The 21,633-nt window shown below is 39.1% G+C and overlaps 1 protein-coding gene across 2 annotated transcripts in view; it reads right to left on the bottom strand.

The window, feature by feature from the left end:
- Positions 1-9,811: 9,811 nt before the first annotated feature.
- LOC121647463 (aryl hydrocarbon receptor nuclear translocator-like protein 1) overlaps positions 9,812-21,633 on the bottom strand; it is a 29,395-nt gene continuing 17,573 nt past the window's right edge. For both annotated transcript variants that reach the window (XM_041996945.1, XM_041996946.1), the window contains 9 exons: positions 21,459-21,608; positions 17,592-17,838; positions 16,360-16,466; positions 16,106-16,256; positions 15,943-16,022; positions 15,723-15,831; positions 13,582-13,675; positions 11,301-11,394; positions 9,812-11,216 (listed from right to left, as the gene is read on the bottom strand). In XM_041996945.1, the coding sequence (XP_041852879.1) occupies positions 11,059-11,216; positions 11,301-11,394; positions 13,582-13,675; positions 15,723-15,831; positions 15,943-16,022; positions 16,106-16,256; positions 16,360-16,466; positions 17,592-17,838; positions 21,459-21,608 (1,190 nt within the window). In that variant the 3' untranslated portion in view covers positions 9,812-11,058. The remainder of the gene's footprint in view (positions 11,217-11,300; positions 11,395-13,581; positions 13,676-15,722; positions 15,832-15,942; positions 16,023-16,105; positions 16,257-16,359; positions 16,467-17,591; positions 17,839-21,458; positions 21,609-21,633) is intronic.

The following is a 21,633-nucleotide window of genomic DNA, read 5'->3' as shown; positions in this document are numbered from 1 at the left end:
ACAGGTTGCAGCATGAGATCTGTGCAGTACAGAAGATGTTTTCACACACTAGGAAGTGGTAATCCTAACATGTAGCATAGCAAAATGATGAGAAACTCAGCTAAAAGACTACCAAGCTTTGCTACCCAAGCAAAACACAATTCAAACCACAGGAAATTATAAGGTCATGTGGCAAAAACATGAGAACAGAAGTGTTCGTTTAGCTCCTACATTCTCAATTTCAAGCAAACTACACAAGTAAGGTGTCATGAAAGCAGAGACTGCTGATTGAGACAAAGTGTCTCATCACTGAAGCAATAACTGAGCTAGTAGTCAAAATAAATCACATCTTTATTCCAACGCTAAAAAAAAAGACTGCTAATGTGTTCTCCTATGACTCTCCCTCTGAAATGAATCACGAAGGTCCTGCTAGCTACCATGACAATTAAGGGGGTTCCTATGATATACTGCCTTGGGCTTCACTTCTTTCTGGATCCTAATGGTTTTTCTAAGGCATGTGTCAAACTCATGGCCCGCGGGCCTCGTCCAATCTGTGAATTAATTATTTTTGGCCCGCATGATCATTTTTAATCACTAGTAGAGCTGGCCTCCTGATAAAGCGCACGCATTACAATGCACTGCCTGCGTGTTGGCGTGTCAATCGCAGCCCACTAGTAGAGATGGGATTTATGGCTCTTTGAAGGGAGCCGGATCTTGAGGAGCTGTTCCTTTCAATGTGCTATTCAAAAGACTGGCTCATTCTCACAATATCTTACAAAATTTCACAATATACAAGAATGACAAACAATCAAAATATGCACCTGTATAAAATCTACTATACAAGATTTAAAAAAATATAGGAAAAATATAGATAAAAAAAGGATAAACCTGAGCAGTCAGTGCAAATTCTAGTAAATGTTTTGGATAGAACTCACAGTATTTGTTTCCAAACAATACTCTCTGTCCATAGATGCTTCACATGAATGGAGGGTGTTGGACATCAGACTTCTATGATGTCACAAATGTTATTTATTTTATTTTCATTTTACTCAACTGTGCCACTTCTTATTTAGTTATTTATTCATTTATTTATTCATTCAGTCATTTTTAGATGGAAGGGGGGATTGGGCTTGGCGTGTGTTTGTATACGTGTGTGCATGTGACTATGTGAAAGACTTCAATGAGGGTTTTTATTCTTATGTTTTTATTCATGTAAAGAACTTTGTGTTGCCTTTGGCATGAAAAGTACTTTACAAATAAAGTCTGATTTGATTTGACTTGATGAAGGCAGTGTCAAAAATTTGTATATAAAAAGAATGACTCAGAAATGAACGGCTCACAGCTGTGAATCGGTTCTCATCATTCATTTAAAAGAGTCGTTCAAAACAATCGATTCGTTCATAAACGTCACATCTCTACCCACTAGCGCTTACCTCGCTAGTTCTTTAGCTGCCTGACTGAGCTGCTCACCTTTGTTAACAACCCCTCTTCCCACCCCAAAAGAATGGCTAAATGAAAAGTGGACTCTGAAAACATGGAATATGTTTGCAGATGTAAAGGACAAAGCTGTGTGGAGACAGTGAAGCTGTAATGAAAGAACGTAAGACACTTTAAAACGAAGCACCACAACAGATACAAGCATATGGCCTGGAAAAAAGGCTCCAAAACGGTAGAAGAGTTATTAACCTTTTAAGTGCCAGAGTTTTTAAAAGTTTTTAAAAGAAACTGGGAAAAAATGTTGAATATGAACCACAGTTTATGATGGCATTTTGGCCCTGATTTAGCTCACAGGCTGGCAACCGTATTAGATTCTGTAAATTTCACAATAAACTATGATATTATATACATATATATATATATATATATATATATATATATATATATATATATATATATATATATATATATATATATATATATATATATATATATATATATATATTGACACCCCTATTCTAAGGTGAATTTAAAGTCCAGATAATATTTCAGTCATTTTATAAAAATTAAGTGCATAGGATAAAAACCTGTGGTTTTCATAAGTTTTTCTGTAATATTTATGTCCTGTAAAGTTGTAATATATGGCTTTTGATATTGAAACTACACTCACTTGCCACTTCATTATGTACACCTCTTTAATTGCTTGTTAGTTCAATAATTTAATCACCCAATCATATGCCAGCATCATGATGAGGAATAAATAGGATTTAAGTGACTTTGAACGTGGCATGGTTGGTGGTCTGAGTATTTCAGAAACTGCTGATTTACTGGGATTTTCACACACAATCATCCTGTTAGTTACTTTTTGAGTTAGAAGTTCAAATGGCAAAATCCTACCTCCCCATAGTAAAGATTTTTTTTTTTAATTTCTGGATTCAGGCAGTGATCCAGATCACCCCCAAAATGTAACCACTTGTTTCTTGTTCCATTTCTGAGATTTCCTTAAAATTTCATCAAAATCTGTCAACTTTTTGAGTTAAGCTGCTAACAGACAGACACCCCGCTGAATACAACCTCCACCTTGGCAGAGATAATAAATATCAATAGCATGATAAGCTAACCTGCTTGTCTTGTATGCTAGCAGCCCTGCCCTTGGCCTCCAAGGTGGTGAGTCCAGTCTGGAGTTTAGTAGTTCAAGTTTTTATTACTTCTGCCTTGGTGGAGGTCATGTATATGTCTGTCTTCACTTTTCACAAGATAGGGTTCTTTAAGATGATGTGAACTGGTTTCTTATAGAGTGCATTAAAGTCTTCTCCAATAATCTGGTGGCATTCCCTCGGTCATTTGACAGGAACTAGATGGTACACTAATTAATTAATTTGGAGGCGATGAACCACCTAGCAGGACATCTCCCCTTTGATGCATTTGTGGTTTCAGTACATCACAGTGAACCCTCAAGACAGCTGCCTCTTACACTGTCAATAAAACCGGTCCAAATATTTAGATAATAAATATATGGAGGGAGAAAAATGCCACTATGAAAAACATAAATACAGCACTGAATAATTATTGAGATATTTCATCAATTTATTCCAATTGAAAATAAACAAATATTTCAGTAATTCCTAAAATTAATATTGGAAATAGTGGCACATATAATTAATCAATTTTTTAAATATTTAAATATGTCAGCAGTTAGTAAAAACTTAAATAATTAAAAAATAAATAATTTTCATTATTAATGGAATGTGTTTAAGTAATTTTAATTAACTGATTTAAAACATATAATAATTTAATGTTTCCTGAGCTGCAGTCCATCATGAATTAATTTAAACCTTTTCTGCGCTCATCAATAGATTGTAACATCTGACTGGTTACCCTGCTCTACAAGTCACTACAAATCAATCCTAAATAAAAGACCCCTGCAGTCGGTTTAAATACTCCTAACACTTTGGGTGGCATTATTTATCTACTGCGTTTGGTGGCTATACCTATTAGTTACTGTGATGATTTAAAAACTAAACAAAACAAGAATGCAATATCTGTAGTAAGTAAACCTAAATTTAAACAATTTCACATTTATAACAACAACCTGCCAAAAGTCAGCTTAAGAAAAAATAAACAGTTTTATAAATCAGCGGATACCTGCGTATTTGTTTACGAGAATGAAGTAAGGACCAGTTTACCTGAGGACACAAGCTGCAGCCGTTAGTGTTAAATCTTAAAGGAGATATCAAGAGTGTTCCAGAGTAGTGATGTGCGGGCCGTCCCCTAACCGGCGATTCGGGTTGGGGCGGGTCAAAGAATTTTCGCTTCACTGCTGGGCGGGTTGGTGTGGTTTACTATTCTGAAATATCTAGTTCTATCTATTAATTTAATTTTTTGTCAAACTGAAAATAAAGACCTTAATCAGTGTCTACATTTTGTTACTATAATATGTAAGACAAAATATTTATCAGTTATTTAAACACAGGTCACGTTTTATAACGTAATGTCCACGTCGGCGCGTAGTAGGCTACGCAGGCTACGTGCAGAAAGCGCCAAGCAGACAAGCAACAAAAGATGGAAGAAGTGTTGAATAACATTCGTTCGGGAGTTTGCGTCCTTAAAAAGAAGAAGGAGGGTCAAAAGGGGCTAAATCACAGGTTTGGGACCGGTTCAACGAGGTAATCAGTGCAGACAACAGCAGCAGCATTGGCTATGTGCTTTATAACACTTAAACGCTTAAACGCTTTAAAACACTTTATTTGCCAAAATACATTTTGTGTTGCCAGTTTCCAGTGCCAATTTAGGAGACCATATGAATCTTTCTCAGACTAAATAAAAGCATTCGTCAATATCATGTGTTTTAATGGGGCGGGGCGGGGCGGGTCGGGTTAAAAAAATAGAAGCGGAGGTGCGGGGCGGTTTGGTGCGGTCCAATTTTTTTAAAAGAGCGGGACCCGTGGGTCGGAAAAAACCCCGACCCGCGCATCACTATTCTAGAGGCAGGTCTATAAATTACATTACTGTAGTCTACGACTGGGAGAACTGTCAACTTGACAAAAAAATTGCTTAGTGGAGTGTGTTAGAAAGAATTTATTATGGAAAAGAAAACCTACTGAAATGTAACTTTTGAGAGCAGCGCACCAATATGGGTTGCAAATGAGAGTGAGCAGTCTAGCCAAACGCCAACTGAACCTCAGTCCTCCAGTCATTTAGGTCATTTAGGTAGGACACACGTGGTTCTGGGAGAGTTGTTTTGCCTGTTCAGTGTTAAATGAAGACCAGAAAAAATAGGTTGAATAATACTGAAGCTAACTTGCAGCGCAGACAGAGGAACTGGAAGTGTAGACAGTAGTATCATCGGCATACAGGTGGATTTGAGGAGTTAATTACAGGAAGGGTTTTCTTGTTAATTTAAATGTTAAATAATGTTGGACCAAGTACAGACTTGGGGAACACTCTTATGAAGGAACAGCAGATCTGAGAGAAGACCCTCCACCTTTACTAGTTCCATGCATCCAGAACAATAACTACCAAACCAAGCTATAGCTCTCTGTAGTAACTCTAATCACACCTTAATTAATTATTAAATTCTGTACTTATTTGTTTCATTGTGGCACTTAAATTTCTCCATACAAACACTCCACAAGTTCACTGGACTCCAATGGCCTCCAGTCACCAGATCTCAGTCCAATAGAGCATCTATGGGATGTGATGGAACAGGAGATTCTCATCATGGATGCAGCTGACAAATCTGCAGCAACTGTGCGGTGCCGTCATGTCAACATGGAGCAAAACCTCTGAGGAAGGTTTCTACCACCTTGCTGAAACTATGAAAAATTAAAGCAGTTATAAAAACAAAAGAGGCTCCAACTTGGTACTAACAAGGTGGGTCTAACAAAGTGGCCTGTGAGTGTATATTAGACATTATATGTCTAATAATAGTAAGTAAAATATTAAGGAGTGAAGTCTGATCCTGCCAAAGTGCAGCGACTCAGCATATTGCTTAAATGTTTAAATTTATCATCCATAGCGACATTTCTTCTTGAGTTTTTTTGGCAGAGTATCCAGGATTAATTTTATTCTATTTTTTTACCATAAACAACAACAAAGAAAACATTAAACTTTAGATGTCGTACTCAAGCCAGCCCACTCCAATGATATGCACAGCCTAAAGATGTAACTTTATTTTTTCGGTTTTAAAACCAGCATCAGAGATTTTCTTAAGGTTTGGCAGAAGAAGAAAGAAATATTTAAAAGCTGGGAACAACCTGACTCAGGAATGGAAGTTGGAGGAATTAAATATGCATCCACCACTCCCACTGTAGGGATGAATTTTTTAGTGCACGAGTTCAAAGTGTTGGCTCATGCTTTAAATAACTTTTTTTTGGGGCCATGACATCAAAGACAAACAAGTCCTCTTGGTTTTTTGATTTTCTAAACAATTCTTTTTTTTTCTTTTAAATCTTTGAGCCACTCTGAGATCTTTTTCAAGTAATATTTGTACGTTTAAGACCTCATTCACTGACCTCCATTCAGTTGCCGGGGGAGAGAAGCAGCTTTGTGGAGGTTGAGCAGCAGCATTTCCTTCAGCTCGTCTCTGTGGCAGATCTTCCTGCAGCTGGATGGCAACATCATACCACTGGGAAGCACTGACTGGCTGAGAGAGCACATCAGGTATAAACCAGTTATGACAAACTGAAAGCTGAAGCTCATATGTATTAATAAAAAAGAACAAATCCACTATGACAGAAACAATTTTATTTTAAAAATATTTCACTGCTGATACATACAATACACTCATCATACTCATATATATTTGCATAAAGTATACTCTTAACATGATAATATTTAAAGATTTGATACATTATTGTCAGGTGGGGAGGGTATATCAACAAGGAGAACACTTTATTGTAGTGTGTAGCGTTAAAAACAATGAAACAGAAAACCACTAGAGCAGGTATCAGAGGACCTCGCCAGCTGCTTGCTGGAAACGGATGAAGGGGCGGGGTCTGAGCACAAACGGCTCCACCCACACCGATGCGAGGAGAACTGAGCTTCTTTAACTGGACACAACCTGAAGAGGCTGCAAGACAGTTCAGCCACGACAGCTGGACGTCGAGTTAAAGATGGAAAATTTCTGCCTGTATGGAAAGCAAACAACTCATTTCCAATATTCATGTTAGATCAGCTATTATTACAGATAAATCTTTACAGTCAGAGAAAAATAATCACAATATAAACATTTAAATGTTCATTTTAAAACATACAGTTTTGAGATATTTTAATACTCAATTTTGCTGGTGAGCAAAGAAATATTTTCATTTTTGGAGAGGGGTAATCATATTGTAAAAAAAAAAAAAAAAAGGTATTTTTATTTTAAAGGAAGACATCTTTTGCTACTTTTAAAGTATTTTTTCCTTAAACTTGAATAAAATAAGGGTAAGGTTAGTTATATTTTTTTGTACTTTTCATCATGCTTATATCATTCACATAAGATCACTCACGATAAGAAGCTGATTTTACAAAAAGGATTTCAATTATAACTTCATTTTTATACACAATAATATATTTATCCTGTATATAACAGATTCTCTCCTTTCATTTGTAGAGCTTAAGAGTTTTTGTGTCACCGTGTGACGAGGTTTTTCATCCAGATGAATTTATCTTTTTTTTAAAAAAAAAAATTTGAGTTGTTAAACAACATTCTGGGAGTTTTAAACATCACCAGATTTTTGAGCAGCTGAACTGGGATTAGGACTGCATTTACAATGCTGCGCAGTTTTATAATGCACACAAACAAAAAAAGGGAAAATCTGACTTTTTTTTTTTTAAATACTTGCACGTCTGGGATCTTCAATTAAGAATTTCTCATTATTAAAAATATTTATTCCAAGGACATTTCAGAAATGCAAGGAAAATCTGATTTGTTTTATTATTTTTTTTTTAGCATTTTAATAATTTGTTTGGTTTCCAGTTATTTTTTCAAGGTTTGTCATCACATGATCAACTTAACCCCTAAAACCCCTTTTTTAACAGACTTAAAGAAATCTGATCAATTCCTTCACAGGCTTTAAATATTACAATTTTTTTTTTTTTTTTTTTTACACTTTTAAGAAAAAATTAAGACACGAATTGAAATCATTTGCTGAATGAGGCTTGCATTTTATAGCGGCTCCAGCCTATATTCCACATTTCTTTCTTTCCATACAGGCAGACAGCAGGACCTGACCAGATGAAGACTGGAACCTCTGGGCAGCAGAGAGCTGGCGAGGTGAAGAAGTCGTGTTGAGGATACTCATCAATATGGAAGAAAAAACTGACACTGAAATGAAGTTTTTAATTCAGGCGCTCCTGGCCGGCCATCTCTCCTGACCGCCACTCGCTGACACGGGACATGATCAGAGGATGCCGATTGGCTTCATCCTCATTATAATGTCCTACTCTTCATCTCCACAACGTTTCATCCGTTTCTTTACTGGTTCCCAGTCTATAGCCCTCCATGCTGATAAGGTAGTTTGCATTGACAGTTGTGTGTAGCCACAGTACATCTGCTCATCAGAAAAAGCTTAAACTGATGAAATTCAGAGGAAACAGTAGTCTTAAAAAAAAAAAAAATATATATATATATATATATATATATATATGTTCTGTAAATGTTATTTCTGCAGAAATGTATTCAAATTATTTTTAGCTTCTCTAATCACCATCCAAAGCAAATCAAAGGGGCATGCTCTTATTTTTAAATTCAAGCCAATTTCCTGAAAGAAAAACGGATCAATCTGAGGAAAAAGGGTTTAGTGACAGATAGCCTGAAGTGCTTCATCAGTGTAGGGGGAAGATGAGCAGGTGGAGACTCTGTGGCTGACACGATAGCTTTATATCTTAGTGAGCTGATGCTAAATAGCTTCCTAGAATGTGTTCACCTGGAGAAAACAGTCCTCAGGTAAATGGCAGTGAAGACGTGTCCTCATAGAGGAGCACTTGAATAGTCGTGGTGCTGAACCGCTTCCTTCTGCGTGCACCGTTACCAACATGAACGCGCACGTCTGATTCCAGTATGATTCTTTCGCTGCGACAGTTTGGAGGGGTTTACTGTTCACTCGCTATTAATGCCACCGGCTAAAATGTGCAGGAAAACGTGCAAAGGAGAAGAAAGCAGCAGGTCTTCACAAGTCCAACTCAGGTTTCTGGGCAAAACTACAGAATCCATGCAGTATTAATACAAACTAAAGGCTCATCTTATTCCTCTCTCCTCCGTCCTCCAGACTGTGACGTGGAAAACGCTCAGAGGAAAATATTCAAGGAGCGATGGGAGAGGAGGCTTGCCAACTCTTCTTTCTTCAGGTCTGTTCTCATCTCTGAAAAGATGAGGATGTGCAACTTGGGAGACGAGCTAAAAGGCTGCAGGCTATCCCAGCATGCACTGGGTGACAGCTGGGCCCTGGCACGCACAGGTCGCTGGTTGAAGTTTGCATCACATCAGAGCTACAAACTTCCTTTTTAAATGACTCATCAGCTACCGTTAGAGCTGATCTTTTTCTTTGTCCATCTCAGTTTCCTTTATGTCCTTTAGAAGGGCATGAAAAATGTCATGCCGTGACCGGCTGAAGCTGGTCCAGAACGCAGCCGCTTGGCTTTTAACAGGCAGACATGATGTGATCACATTACTCCAGTCCTCGCCTCCCTACGCCGGCTCCCTGACAGGCTGAGGATTGATTTTAAGTTCTTATTATTAGTTTTTAAATCTCTTTGTGGTTTGGCCCCTTCATATTTGATAGTTCGTGTCCGTCCAGCTTGATGTGGTTTAACGGGTATGAGAGGAGCTGCAGTGTTGTGTGGAGTAAATTCCTAATTTTAGGAGATATTGTAAAATCTAACTTTATTTACTCTTATTAATGTAAAGGTGTGACCAACCTAAAGACTAGAGATAAACTTATGTCAAATATCTGACAAAACAGCCTTTGTAAAACTTCATAGCTATTTCTGATAACTTATTATAACCAGATTAGTGTTTTATATTCCAGTGGGGTTTTCTCAGCAGTTTCGAGTAGATGAAGCAGAGTTCACATGAATACAATGATCATTTACTAATATGAAAAACAGGATGACTTCGAGATCGCCAGATGAGATGCCGTCATCATTAACTGTGGACCACCATCTGACATCAGTCCACATGTCCATGCATCCATATCAGGAGACGGTTGCAGATTCGAGGTAATTACAACACAAAAAACGTCTGCTGGACTTGTCTATACACAGAACCGAGACACAGCTCTGTGAATATATAATGGATGAATAATGGACTTCCATACTTATGATTTTGCTAAAGTTAAATTACTGACTTTTCCTACATACAGAAACTTTGTAAAATGCAAAATACAAAATGAAATGTACCCAAGAGCCAAACTACTTTTGTAGGGCAGGAAGTCATGTTACTACATTGATTGTGATTCCTCATAAATGAGGAGTCAAGGCTCATGAAATACTTCTGACTTTTATCTGGTGGCACATTAAGCTCCCACCACTGCTGCTGATGCTCCAACATCATTAGGAACTGATCAGATTGATTGCATTTTGAATCAAGTCTAATTATCTTTTCCTCCATTGTGTTTTTTTTCATAAATGCATCTATAAATTATGGAAATAAAATTAGCTGCTACAACAGTTACTTTGGACTTGTGAAGACCTCTAGTTCTATTTCGCTTCCTACGGAAGAGCTGCAGGCTGACTCGGACGACTCTGGAAAACGGCAGAATCTGCTCAGACGAAGGATGACGACGAGCTGCCGCTTAGAGAAAAAGAAGCTAATGTTAGAGGAAACAGCAGCTAGGTGGCTTTTATCAAAATTAGATCATTATTTGATTGAGTTTAAGTAACTGAAATACACCTGGTGGTGTTTTTTTTTTATGACTGAAGAACCTTTAAGTATCTTATGAGCAAATCTCCATTCTCAAAGCGGGGAGGGGGTGTTTGCACACAGATATGGGGACGTGAACATACGGTTACTGCTAAGAGGATGTTGAGACGGCTGCAGCAGGAGGCAGAAATCAAGTGCTCCCCCACCCAAAGCCTTTCCACCCCACGTAAAACTTCAACCACTGTCCATGAACGTTTCATGAGTCCTGTGTTGGTTTTGGTGGGGGGCAGGATTGGCTGTTGACCTGGCAACGACAGGGTCCAGAACCACTGACTTGGACAGAGAGCAGTTGGTGAAGGAACTTCAACATGTTAGCACCACAATTCCACAATGCACGTTTCCGTTGGTTGTTAAGAGCAATGTTCTCTCACCGTGGCAATGTTAGGAAGCCAACGTTGTACAAATGACGCATCATTTGGGGCAGGAGCTATTTGAAAATCCTGCTCAACTCAGTGAAATTCAGGTCCACCTACAAGGAATGATGAATCAAAAAAGTTGGAGTGAAATCTAAGCAGCCATCCAGTCCAAAGTGGATACAACATCTAAGAGAAATAATCTCTTCTTTTGTGTAAGTAAAAATCTTTAGTATCTACAGGCTTTTCACTTCAAATACTCGCTTGTGGAGACAGGCATGTTTGCAGTGTAGTTGTGTACAGAGGGCAGGAAACATGGCAGCCAGAACTCCGCCTGACTGAGCTCTCTCCATCAGTGGCTCTGGTTCTTCCCTTCCAGCTTCCTCACAAAGGCCAGGGCAGGTCGCTGAAGTCAACGGGGCCGCCCAAACCGGCGTCCGCCTCTAGTAGGGACATGATGACCGCCATGGCCGCCTCGTCGTTGCTGGGGCTGCTGGAGCCGGGCTCATCCATGATATCTATGCTCAGGTGCGAGTTGTCACCTAAATGGAGGATGAGATGATGAGAAGATGCTTCGAAGAAAAAAACACAGCCACATAAAGAGAGTGTGTGATGGTGTGACTTACTCATGATGGACTGGTTGGAGTACGGGTAGCCTACAGAATCAGGTCCAGGAATAATCCCTGTACTCGGCAGGTCCGGTGTCCCACCGTTCTGAATCTAAGGAGGTGACACACACACACACACATATTAGTTTCCAACATGAGCAGTGTGTGTTTCCACTCTGCCTTAGACCATCTCTGGCATCAACCTCTCCCTGAACACATAATGCAACACAAACACTTATTATAAGCAAATATTCTCACTGACGTAACACGGGGCTGCAGCGGCGCCCAGGGGAGGGTTCAGTTAAATCAGTGGAAAAAAACAGGCTGAGACTAAAGCAGCACAGCAGAATGCGATGATGCATCGGCCCTAAAAGCATCACTGCAAGTTCATTTATTCATCTGCAGACATATAAGTAAAGATTTAAAAAGTAGAGCTTTGATTATTGTATGAAGTGCAGTCTGCTGTGGCTGCACATTGAAAGATTATGCAGGCTGATCCGAGGAGAATCTCTGAAAATAATTTCCTTTATGGGGTTTTCTAGTTTTAGTCAACTATATCAAAAAAAGAGGAGGATGAGAAGTAAATGTTTTTTTCTATTTTTCTCTTTTTTATAAAGCTGCAGCTGTCTTCATGGTAACCTTTGTAGGACTTTTGGCTAACATTCTGGTTGTGGTACTTCACGTGGGATTTTTCTAAGAAACATTTCTTTTAAAGAAGTTTGAAATTCCAGTTTAGTTTTTTCTTAAGTCAACAGTGGACAATTTTATTCCCCTCCCAGGTCACTGGAAGACAAAATAAGTCCTCTCTCCAAAACTGCTTTAAAAACAATACAGAATAGAATCACTCGGAGCGCAGACCTCAGCTAAGGTAATTTTTGTTGCCAATGACTGTGGTAATTTTCTTCTTAGTTAGAAGCTCTAATGGCAAAATTATCCCCATCTCCCAATAGTAAATAATTCTTTAAAAATTTCCTGGATCCAGGCGGTGATCTGGTTCACCCCCAAAATCTAATCACTACTTCCTTATTCCATTTCTGAGATTTCCTGAAAATTTCACCAAAGTCCATCCACAACTTTTTGAGTTATGTTGCTAACAGACAGACGGCCTAACCAACGCTGCCAGATACACGACGTCCGCCTTCGCAGAGGTAATCATTTTTTTTGCCCCAATTGCTCAATAAACTTTTTAAAAAATATATCAAAATTTATTCAAATTATTGCACCAGTTTAATCACATAATGTCACTGTTTTTATGAAGAAGAAAAAACCTAAATAAGTAAACGTAATGAGTTATTTTCCATATAATACATGTTAGGGAGATAAGAGTTTCTTTTCAGACCATTTATTTATTTATTTTTTAGTACAGATTGATTAAAAAAATTAATAAATACAAAACAGCTCCCAAACATGGATTTTATGGAAAATACCCTTTTTGTCATTGTTGCTTTTTAAATAAAAACTGTGACATTTTGTAATTAAATTTGCATTTAAAGGGTTTAAAATAATTTGCTTAATTACATATTTGGTGGTTTTGATTAGGACTGAAGTTGATTGAGCAATTTAAGTAAAACAATGTGGGTAAAAAAATATTAATTTCTCATGTTTTCATGACAGTTCTTGGGAGAGGACTTTTTTGTCCTCCAATGCCCTAAAGGGTAGTAAACTAAAGTGACCCACAGGGGTTAATCTACAGTATTTATTTTTTGCTGTTGAAACATGTTAAAACATCCAGACAAAGTTGCTGCTGGAGCTGTTAAGAAAAGTAAGATAACTGTAAAATCAGATCTGACTAATCTAAATACTTCTAAATGCACCATTTGAAAAACCCTGCAGTTTCTGGTGATACTGCCCTGTTTGCTCCATCAGGGTATGCATCTGCAAGGACCCCAAAAATGAACCAAATTACACATGTAATGCAGGTAGGAGACGGCTGAAATGCTACGTATCCGTCTTTAGCGTAGAGCATATTTGGGCTTGTTGCATTAGCTGTGCTAAGGTGGGAGTTAATAAGCTTGTAAAATAAACTACATGTTTACTTCGGTTTATACTCCGCCCTCCTGTTGCTGCACACCATCATGTTTTTCTTTTGTGTTTTATTTCCCAATGCACAAGAAAATAAATCAGATATACAGATCTTTTCTCTGCTTTTATCTTTTATGCCTTCAATGTGATCATCTGAACAATATGGTAACTCTAGAAATCAGATTCCAGGTTTATGGTGTGCATGTAAACAGGTTCTGATACATTTTTAGATGAAAATAAGTTCATGTCTTCAAAAGGCCGGATGCACGTGTTTTACCTTCTTGCCCCCTGGGGAGCAGGTGTCAGGTGGAGGGGTGCTGGTAATATTCAGAGGGCTGGAGCCACAGCTGGAGGGGGATGACCCTCGAATCCTGAAAGACAAAAGATATTTGCATTGTTTCTGAAACACCCTTCCTCATGTACTTATCTGGTCACCGTAACTGGAACCCAGAGCCACCACTGTGGCTGTGTTCATATCTGGCTTTAAAAAACATCAGAGGTGCATCTGACTCATGTTCGTTTTGAGCGACCACTTCTGACTGAATCTCATTTCCCTGCTTTGAATAAAGACATTTTAAATTTTGAGTCATGGCTGGCTCAAATTTGCAAAAGCATCCACCCACGCATGCAAAGCACAACACTAAAACCAACCAGTTACCCCAAATTATCTTCCAGTCAAATCTGAACTTAACCTGAGATTAATCGTGCAAGCCAGAGTCCCTTACTCTAAGCTGGGTTATGCAACAGCTATTACAGCCTTGTGCAAAGCAATGGCTCATTATAGGTGCAGGTACCCCTGCTGCAAAGCAGGACCATCCCAAATTCTCTGTTAGCCACCAGCAGAGGCATGTCAGGTGAGGAGGGTTACTTTCAGTGTGACTGAGGACACGTATGTAATTGGTGCTGGAAGATTCTGATATGTAGACAACTGGATATTTTATTTTTAGTTTTTGATTTGCACATAGAAGATGTAAGAAAACACGTCTGATTTTAGCCCATTTTAAAGAAGCACATTAAGCTAAGGAACAACTTTCTGAATTTCTACTGACCTAGCAAAGATTGCAATGATGCAACTAAATAGTTTCTGCTTGAGCTGGTACACAGAAAACTGACATAACTGACTGTTCTGGTCCCAGATACGGTATTAAATCCCACATATGTGCAAAGATAATGTCTTGGTGTTTCAGACTGAACATTTTTAGCAAACCAGCAGCCATTTCTTACCAATATGTTTCAGGGCTGAGGGGTTAATGTAATTTGTGAGCAGTCTCTGAACAGGATCACAGATATCAGACCCGACTTGGATATGAGGTTTAAACATCCAGATACAAAACACTTTTACCCTCCAGCTGTGCTTTACGTCAGTGACTTCTCTCTGTATAAAAAGTCAGGTCAGAAATGGATTTATTTTACTCTTAAATTCTTAGAAGCACATAAACATTTTCTCCTACAGTTTGTTTTAAATGCAGCTGGTACATTAGATTTCTGAATCAAAAGATTAGAACAAGGCACATTTAATTAATATGTAAATGTTCGGTATGACGGTGAAGATGCAGCCTGACGGTCTGTAGACTTACAGGTCTTCATCCATTTGTAAAATGCATGTAAGGGCATTTAATAATTTGTCATTTTAAAACTCTGACAGGTGTATAAACTTACACAATGACTGGCAACGCCTTTAAACGTGATTGTTGTGCAGCTCATAAGAATCCAAGTTAATACTACAAGTATAACTACTCTTTGCTTCTCTTATGAGCTTTTTGTTGTTTAGAACTGTTCTTTCTAGTTGTAAACAGGTTTTTAACATAGCTTACTGGTGAGAAATCTTTAGTTAAGTGTAAACAATAGCAGTACTCGACCAACATGGCAAACAAAGCCCCAGTCATGTAAGCCGAGCTTTCTCTATATCCTGCCTCTGAGCTCAAAGCCAAAAATATGATCCTGCATCTAGAAAACACAAATGCAATGAAGTAAAATGAAGCAAAACTGTGAGTTTGAGGGGGTTTATGTGTTGCCATGACAATAACGGTATTTCACACATATTAATGGAAACAACATGATTTTGGCAGCATATCAGGCGTAGATCAGAGATTAGCTGAATTCTCTGCGGTAACTCTCTGTTTAATGTTCATGTTTTTCAGAATATGGAGGAATGACTCAGAAGAGAACATGTAAAATGCTTTGCAAAGGTCAAACGCTGCACATAATTCATCGCAGAAGCTTCCCGGCTGCCAGTGTGTACAGCAGGCTTCTGATATGTGATAAATCATGCCTTGGCTTCTCTCTGTGTCACCTCTTATCTCTCTGATCTACATTTAAAAACTAGGCCACAGTGGTGTTCTATTACAAGATAAACATGGTTTTGGAGTCTGACTGCGTTTTTTGAGGCAGAAATGCAAAGTTTTCATCTGCTCTCACCTCTGAATCTCCATCACTTCCTCTGCTATCATGCGTCCAATCTTCCCAGCTCCTGCTCTTGTACCACCAGGGATGCCAGGCACGGTCTGCAGCGCCCGTCTACCCCCGCCTGCCAATCAACGGCAACCAGAAAATGAGGAGTTCACTTACTTAATGAGTGGTTGAAATGAGATTTTTCTACGTATTAGTCATGCACGTAGGAAGGGGGGAACTAGTTTACCTTCTGAGGTCAGAACACTGTCCATACTTTGTGGAGAGGCAGCAGATTGAGGGTAATCTGATCCTTCCAGCATTGGACACCTGGAGAGAAATATCACATTCTGTCAATCTGCATAATATTTGGGGGTTTTACTGCTCAAAATATTCAGTATCTGGATACTTACGACACAACAGTGTTGGTAGAGACGATGTACTCCACCTCCTTGGTCCAGGGGTTCATAAAGCTGAACCATCTGCTCCTCAACGTGATGAAGGAACCGTCTTTGATTTTGAATTTGTAACAGTTGGTGTTGATCTTCTCTCTCATCTGCAGCACTGTGAACATTGGAGGTATATGATGAGTATATGAGCATCATACAGTAAATTATTTCTCTTGTGAGCCCTCTCAATGAAAACTGTAAGTCTCCCAGACGGATACCTTGTCTGTGACACTCTGCCAAGTGGCCGATATCATCCTGGTGGAAATACTCATAAAAGGAGGTTCCAAGCAGCTCTTGGGGAAGGTATGCTAGGATAGCCGTGGCTCTGGAGAAACAAAAACACAGAGGTTGTGTTACTGTCAACTTCTGGTATTTAGCGCCTAAGAACAATTTTAAGACTATTCCTAAAACTATTCCTGAGAGCAGAAAAAAACTAGGCATCAGGATTTGAATGACTCTGACCAGGTCCAAACTGTGATTCCCAGACAGCTGTGTCTCCACAGCTGCAGCTAATGTGGGATGTCTTTGGTGGTCAGAGCTACCACAAGTGGTCCAAAGAAGGAAAACCAGATGGCTGAGGCTTGCTGATGTAAATGGAATAAACTAGGGCCCCAGGATTGTCCCGATGCAGACAATACAAACAGGATTACAGATTATGAAAATGAAACTGGAATCAATTGGAAAAAGGTGGAATATTCTTGGAATTAGCTCATATATGGCCGTGATCTGTTCTTCCTACCTTCACAGTGCCTGAGACAAACGGAATAGAAAAGCTAGATGAGAGTTTAATGCATTTTGGTTGATGCAGCCATTGTTGAAACAATGATACAACAGACTGTTGTGTATTAAAAAACTAAATAAATAAAAAGGATATTTAAGGCTGGTTGAGCAGCTGGTTCAGAAACAGAGGCTACACCCAGCCCAGGTTTGAATCCTGCTGCATGTCACCGCCTCCTCCTTGGATCACCTTTCCTTGATGGGTCAGGGATATTTGGCAGAAAAAGGGGCCCTACTTTTGATAACGACACCCCTTCGCTAATGAGAACATGGTTATAACTTCACCAACAAAGAGCTCAACTGTTACTTTATGTTTTCTTTTTAGTTAGATTTCATTAGAATCTGTTTATAATCTATGAAAGATTCTGTATTTTGTTTTCTTAAAAATAATAAGTCTATCATAGAAGGTAAAAGCAGAATTTTCAACATTCATGATTAACTCTTCCACTAATGGACTGGGACCAGTATGTCAAACCAGAGTAAAGCTTCCTTTCTCAGACACGCATTTCAGTCTGCATCCATCGTGTCAGCTCTTTTCTCCTTTTACTAAAATCTTTTTTTCCCCATAAAAACAAAAAACAAGTTTAATCTTAAAGCTTTCCACTAAAAACAACCAGAAAACCCAGGATGACAGAAACTGAGGAAGATGTACGTTATTGCCCCCTCATCTCACCTCTGGTCGACAAAGACGAACTTTCCGTCGATGGCGTGCCGGGAGACGTACTCGGTGGGCTTCACCCTGATGTCTGCCGGACTGGGCTGGGGGACGATGTGTGGGTGAAGGCGACCGATGGCTACCAGGCAGCTCAGGTTGCAGCCCTCGTTGTCTGGCTCGTTGTCCTCGTCGAGTCCCATCTTGGTGGGTGGCCAGCTCTTCAGATAGCCCGTGCTGTGGATGGTGCAGAAACTCTTCCGGTCAGCTGTAATAAGAAGAAGAGAGGGAGAAAGAAATGAGAGGTTGAGATGATGGAGACAGAGGGACTCATTCATGATTATAAAAAAGCAGCAAACAAAGAAAAGTTTTTAATCCTGATTTAAAACTGAGATCCAGCAGACCTGCAGTTTCTGGGAGTTTGTTCCACATGTGAGGAGCATAAAAGCTGAACGCTGCCTCTCCCTGTTTAATTCTGAATGTCATTAACTGCTTTAAAAAGACAGATTTATAGGCTTTCCTTGGGAGATGAATGTTATTTGTTGACTTCTATTTAATAAGATTGTTCTAAATACTGCTCCCAGTAACTGAAGGCAGTTTAAATGCTTACACATTTAGACTTTATGCCCAGAATAAAGCAAATAACAACAGAGGGAGAACAAAGTTCATCTCCATGAAATATTCAGCAAAATGCTAAAAATATTCAACATGGGAGGTGAGACTGCTGCATGGCTTGAAGCCCTTTCCAACCAATGGGTGACGTGCAGCAAGCCAAACGTTTTATCTGCCCTCAGATGATGAAACGTGTTCCAGAAACACCTTTTAAGGATTTGAAGCAAGTTTTATAATTCAGATAAAAGCTGAGGTGGGAGGTTGTGGAGTCAGAATGTGGTGAAAAGCTTTACTCTTCAAATCTGAGGATTTATATAGCTGTGTTTGTCTTAACACAAGAAAACTATAGCCGGGAGGTACATGAGGCAGGATGACTAAAACCCTCCTTCTGCTAACATCCATAACTTGAATTTTTAATCTTCCTACATGTGTGATGTAACACAGCACTCAGGAGTGCTTCCGCTGCATTCGTCACAGTAGAGATCACAGGGGGGAAAAAAAGAAAGAGAAAAAAGCCACTTTAGTCTTTTCCTAAACACTTTTCCTCAACCCATAACCTGTAAAATGCCAGTCAGAGTAACGAGGGATAGAATGAGTATTAGAGCGTACTTATGCCACGCTGCTGTAAAACTAGAGCTGTTAAAACTTGTGTAAAAACACAAAGATGCATTTGTTACTCCACTTTGGGATGTGTAGATATGCAGGGTAACGACATGATTCAAGGATGATTCAGTCAAAGTGGATAACTGGGTTTCAATTGGATTGTTTTCTCGTTGTAAATGAGAATAATTTCAACAAGACAAAAACTAGATACCTACAATTCACTAAAAGACCAAGAAATCTGTGTTTTTGGTCTTCATAGCATTTCATAGTTTTTGTTTGACTTAATCCTTAACTTTATGTACAAGTATTTCCAAAGCTGTAAAAAAAAAAAAAAACACAACTACACAACATTTTTATTTCTTCAGTAATTAACATTAAAACTGTGTATCAGTTCCTGTTTACACTCCTTTCTTAAAGCATTATCACTTTGTTTACAGCAACACTACGTTTCTGACCTTAGCTGATATTTATTATGTACATTCCTGGAGTCATTGCTGCCCTTCCTGAGGCTGACAATCTGCAATTCATAACTCCGTGTTCCTGCCTGGAGCATCAGGTGACGACCGTGTCACATGCTAGCATGTGCTGTTTTGAACATGAACCATGACGGATTCAGCAAAGAAACCAGAGGGGACATATTTGGAGGAAGCGAGGAGGAGAGAGAGAGAAATAAAGCAGAGCAACAGACAAGACAACACTGAACGGCATTTTACTAGCTGGAGAAGCTCAGAAAAGAGACAGGATGCAGGGAGGGCGCTGAGCTAGCCGTCGTTGCAGGAGGGCGTCAAAGTCAGAAAATCTAAGTTCAGCAGTTAAAGCAACAGCTTTAACAGAAGCAATATCATCAAGATTTTATACAAAATACCATTATAAAGGCTGGTTTTTCAAATCTGAGCTCCTATCCTGGCTATTACTAAAGGCCTGGTTATGAATCAGATGCAGCTAATCAGTGAAAAGTAAGAAAAGAAAAAAAAATTGTCCGTGATTCTGTTGCCCCTTTGTAACAAACAGAGGCGGATCAGCCCGGCCTTGAATCGATGTGTGCTTTGTTATAAAGCCGGCACCGTAGAATCAGCTGAGTTATTGCTGGTTAGAGTGCAGAGTTGTGCAAACCGACACCGATCCGAAAAAGACTCAAGCTATTTCTGGTGCCTGTTATGGCACATTTTGTGTGGGCAACAAAAATAAGACTCAAAAGAACAAGAATAATTGATGTTTCTGCTACGCTGCTACACACCTCCAGTGATAAAGCGAGCACTTTATTTTTCAGTTTGTATGCATCTGCGTCTGTTTAAACACCGTTACACCATTTCTACTCTAAAATGAGACTGTTTACATGACCACTAAAATCAGATATCTGGGAGTAATCAGATAATTGTAATAAATGGTAAATGGACACTTTACATTCACCCATTCACACACAGATTCATACCCCAACAGGCACATCGGTAGAGAACGTGGGGTTCAGTGTGGGACCCAAGGACACTTCGGCATGGACTCAAGGGAAACCTGGAGTCGATCCACTTTCTAGTTGGTGGACGACTGCTTTTCCTCCTGAGCTACAGCCGCCCGTCAAATGATCTGATTTGACGCATCTATATGCACTACTGACATATAATATTCAAAAAATCCATGTCTACATTTACCAGTCCATTACTGGATTATTTTGTAGTAAGTACGTGCGTGGTGATGTCACTTCCTGTTTTCAACCCATGGTCTCAGCACTAGCTGCTGGTTAAGGAGGTAACTAGCAGCTAAACAGTTTACGGGTGAATGTTTTACCTCAGTGGTTCCCAAACTTTTCCTGCAGGACCCCTTTTTGCCATCTACAATAATAATGTCAATCAATGTTTTCATCCTCGGGTGTCCAGAAATAAAGTCGCTACGAGTTACAAGCTGATTTTGGACGAAAGTGACGCAGCTCTTCGCACATGCAGAGGTGTAAAAAGACGAAATAAAGCAGACAAATGGGTCGACAAGCACAAAGACGTTGGGACGTCGGGGAGAAAACTACAATCAGATTTCTCATAATGGAAGTTATCTGATAAAAGACATAAAATTTTGCCGTCTTCATGACCACCTGAATCATCTGAGAACCCAGAAATCAGGTTAGTGTGCACGTAAACAGGCTCAGTGGCATCTGTTACAAAATTTTTTTTGTTTTTTACTAAATAAGCAGATTAATAAGCAAATCCCTCTCAGTGAAGACCAGTCCAGGGTTTCTATCCGTCTCATTATTCTTACAGAGAAATCTAGCAAATAAACTACTATTAACTTGTTTAAAATGTCTCCTTTATACAGCTTTTACTGTTGGTGTTATAGTCATGAATTTATTTTTGCACTGTAGAGTTGAATATGGGTTGAGTTAATAAAAGCTGCATTTAAGGGAAAACCTTCCTGACTGTGTAATGGAAATTCTTTAGCCAACAGATTCCTTTTTCTGATAAAGATACCTCTAAAAATAGGAGACGGAAAAAAAAGAGAGAGAGAAAGAGACCGGAAAAAGTTGAGCTTTTGGTTTCCCAAGACTGTAACTGAAATCCAGAAAAAGCAAAGTGAGTGTATGTGAGGTGTAAAGCAAGCCACTCAGAAAATAAAAACTAATGAGAAAAAGATGCATTTTTCCCTGCGGGAGAATTGTGAGTGACGGCTCTACAAAGATAGTTTTTGTACCTTTTTTCTTAGAGCAGGTGGAGGGGAAGTCTTTATCCTCTACTTTAACAGAAGGTCTGTTGCATTTCATCCTGCAGAAAAATGACCGCCGGGCTCCAGAACAGAGTCGAGATGGACCGGGGGTGATATCCGTCTTCACAGGAAGACCAGCTGAAAATAATCACACACACCACAG

The sequence above is a fragment of the Melanotaenia boesemani genome, chromosome 10 (genome assembly GCF_017639745.1).
Source record: "Melanotaenia boesemani isolate fMelBoe1 chromosome 10, fMelBoe1.pri, whole genome shotgun sequence".
NCBI classification, from domain to species: domain Eukaryota; kingdom Metazoa; phylum Chordata; class Actinopteri; order Atheriniformes; family Melanotaeniidae; genus Melanotaenia; species Melanotaenia boesemani.
The sequence above is the reverse complement of the archived record's forward strand: the minus strand, read 5'-3'. Positions and strand labels throughout refer to the sequence as shown.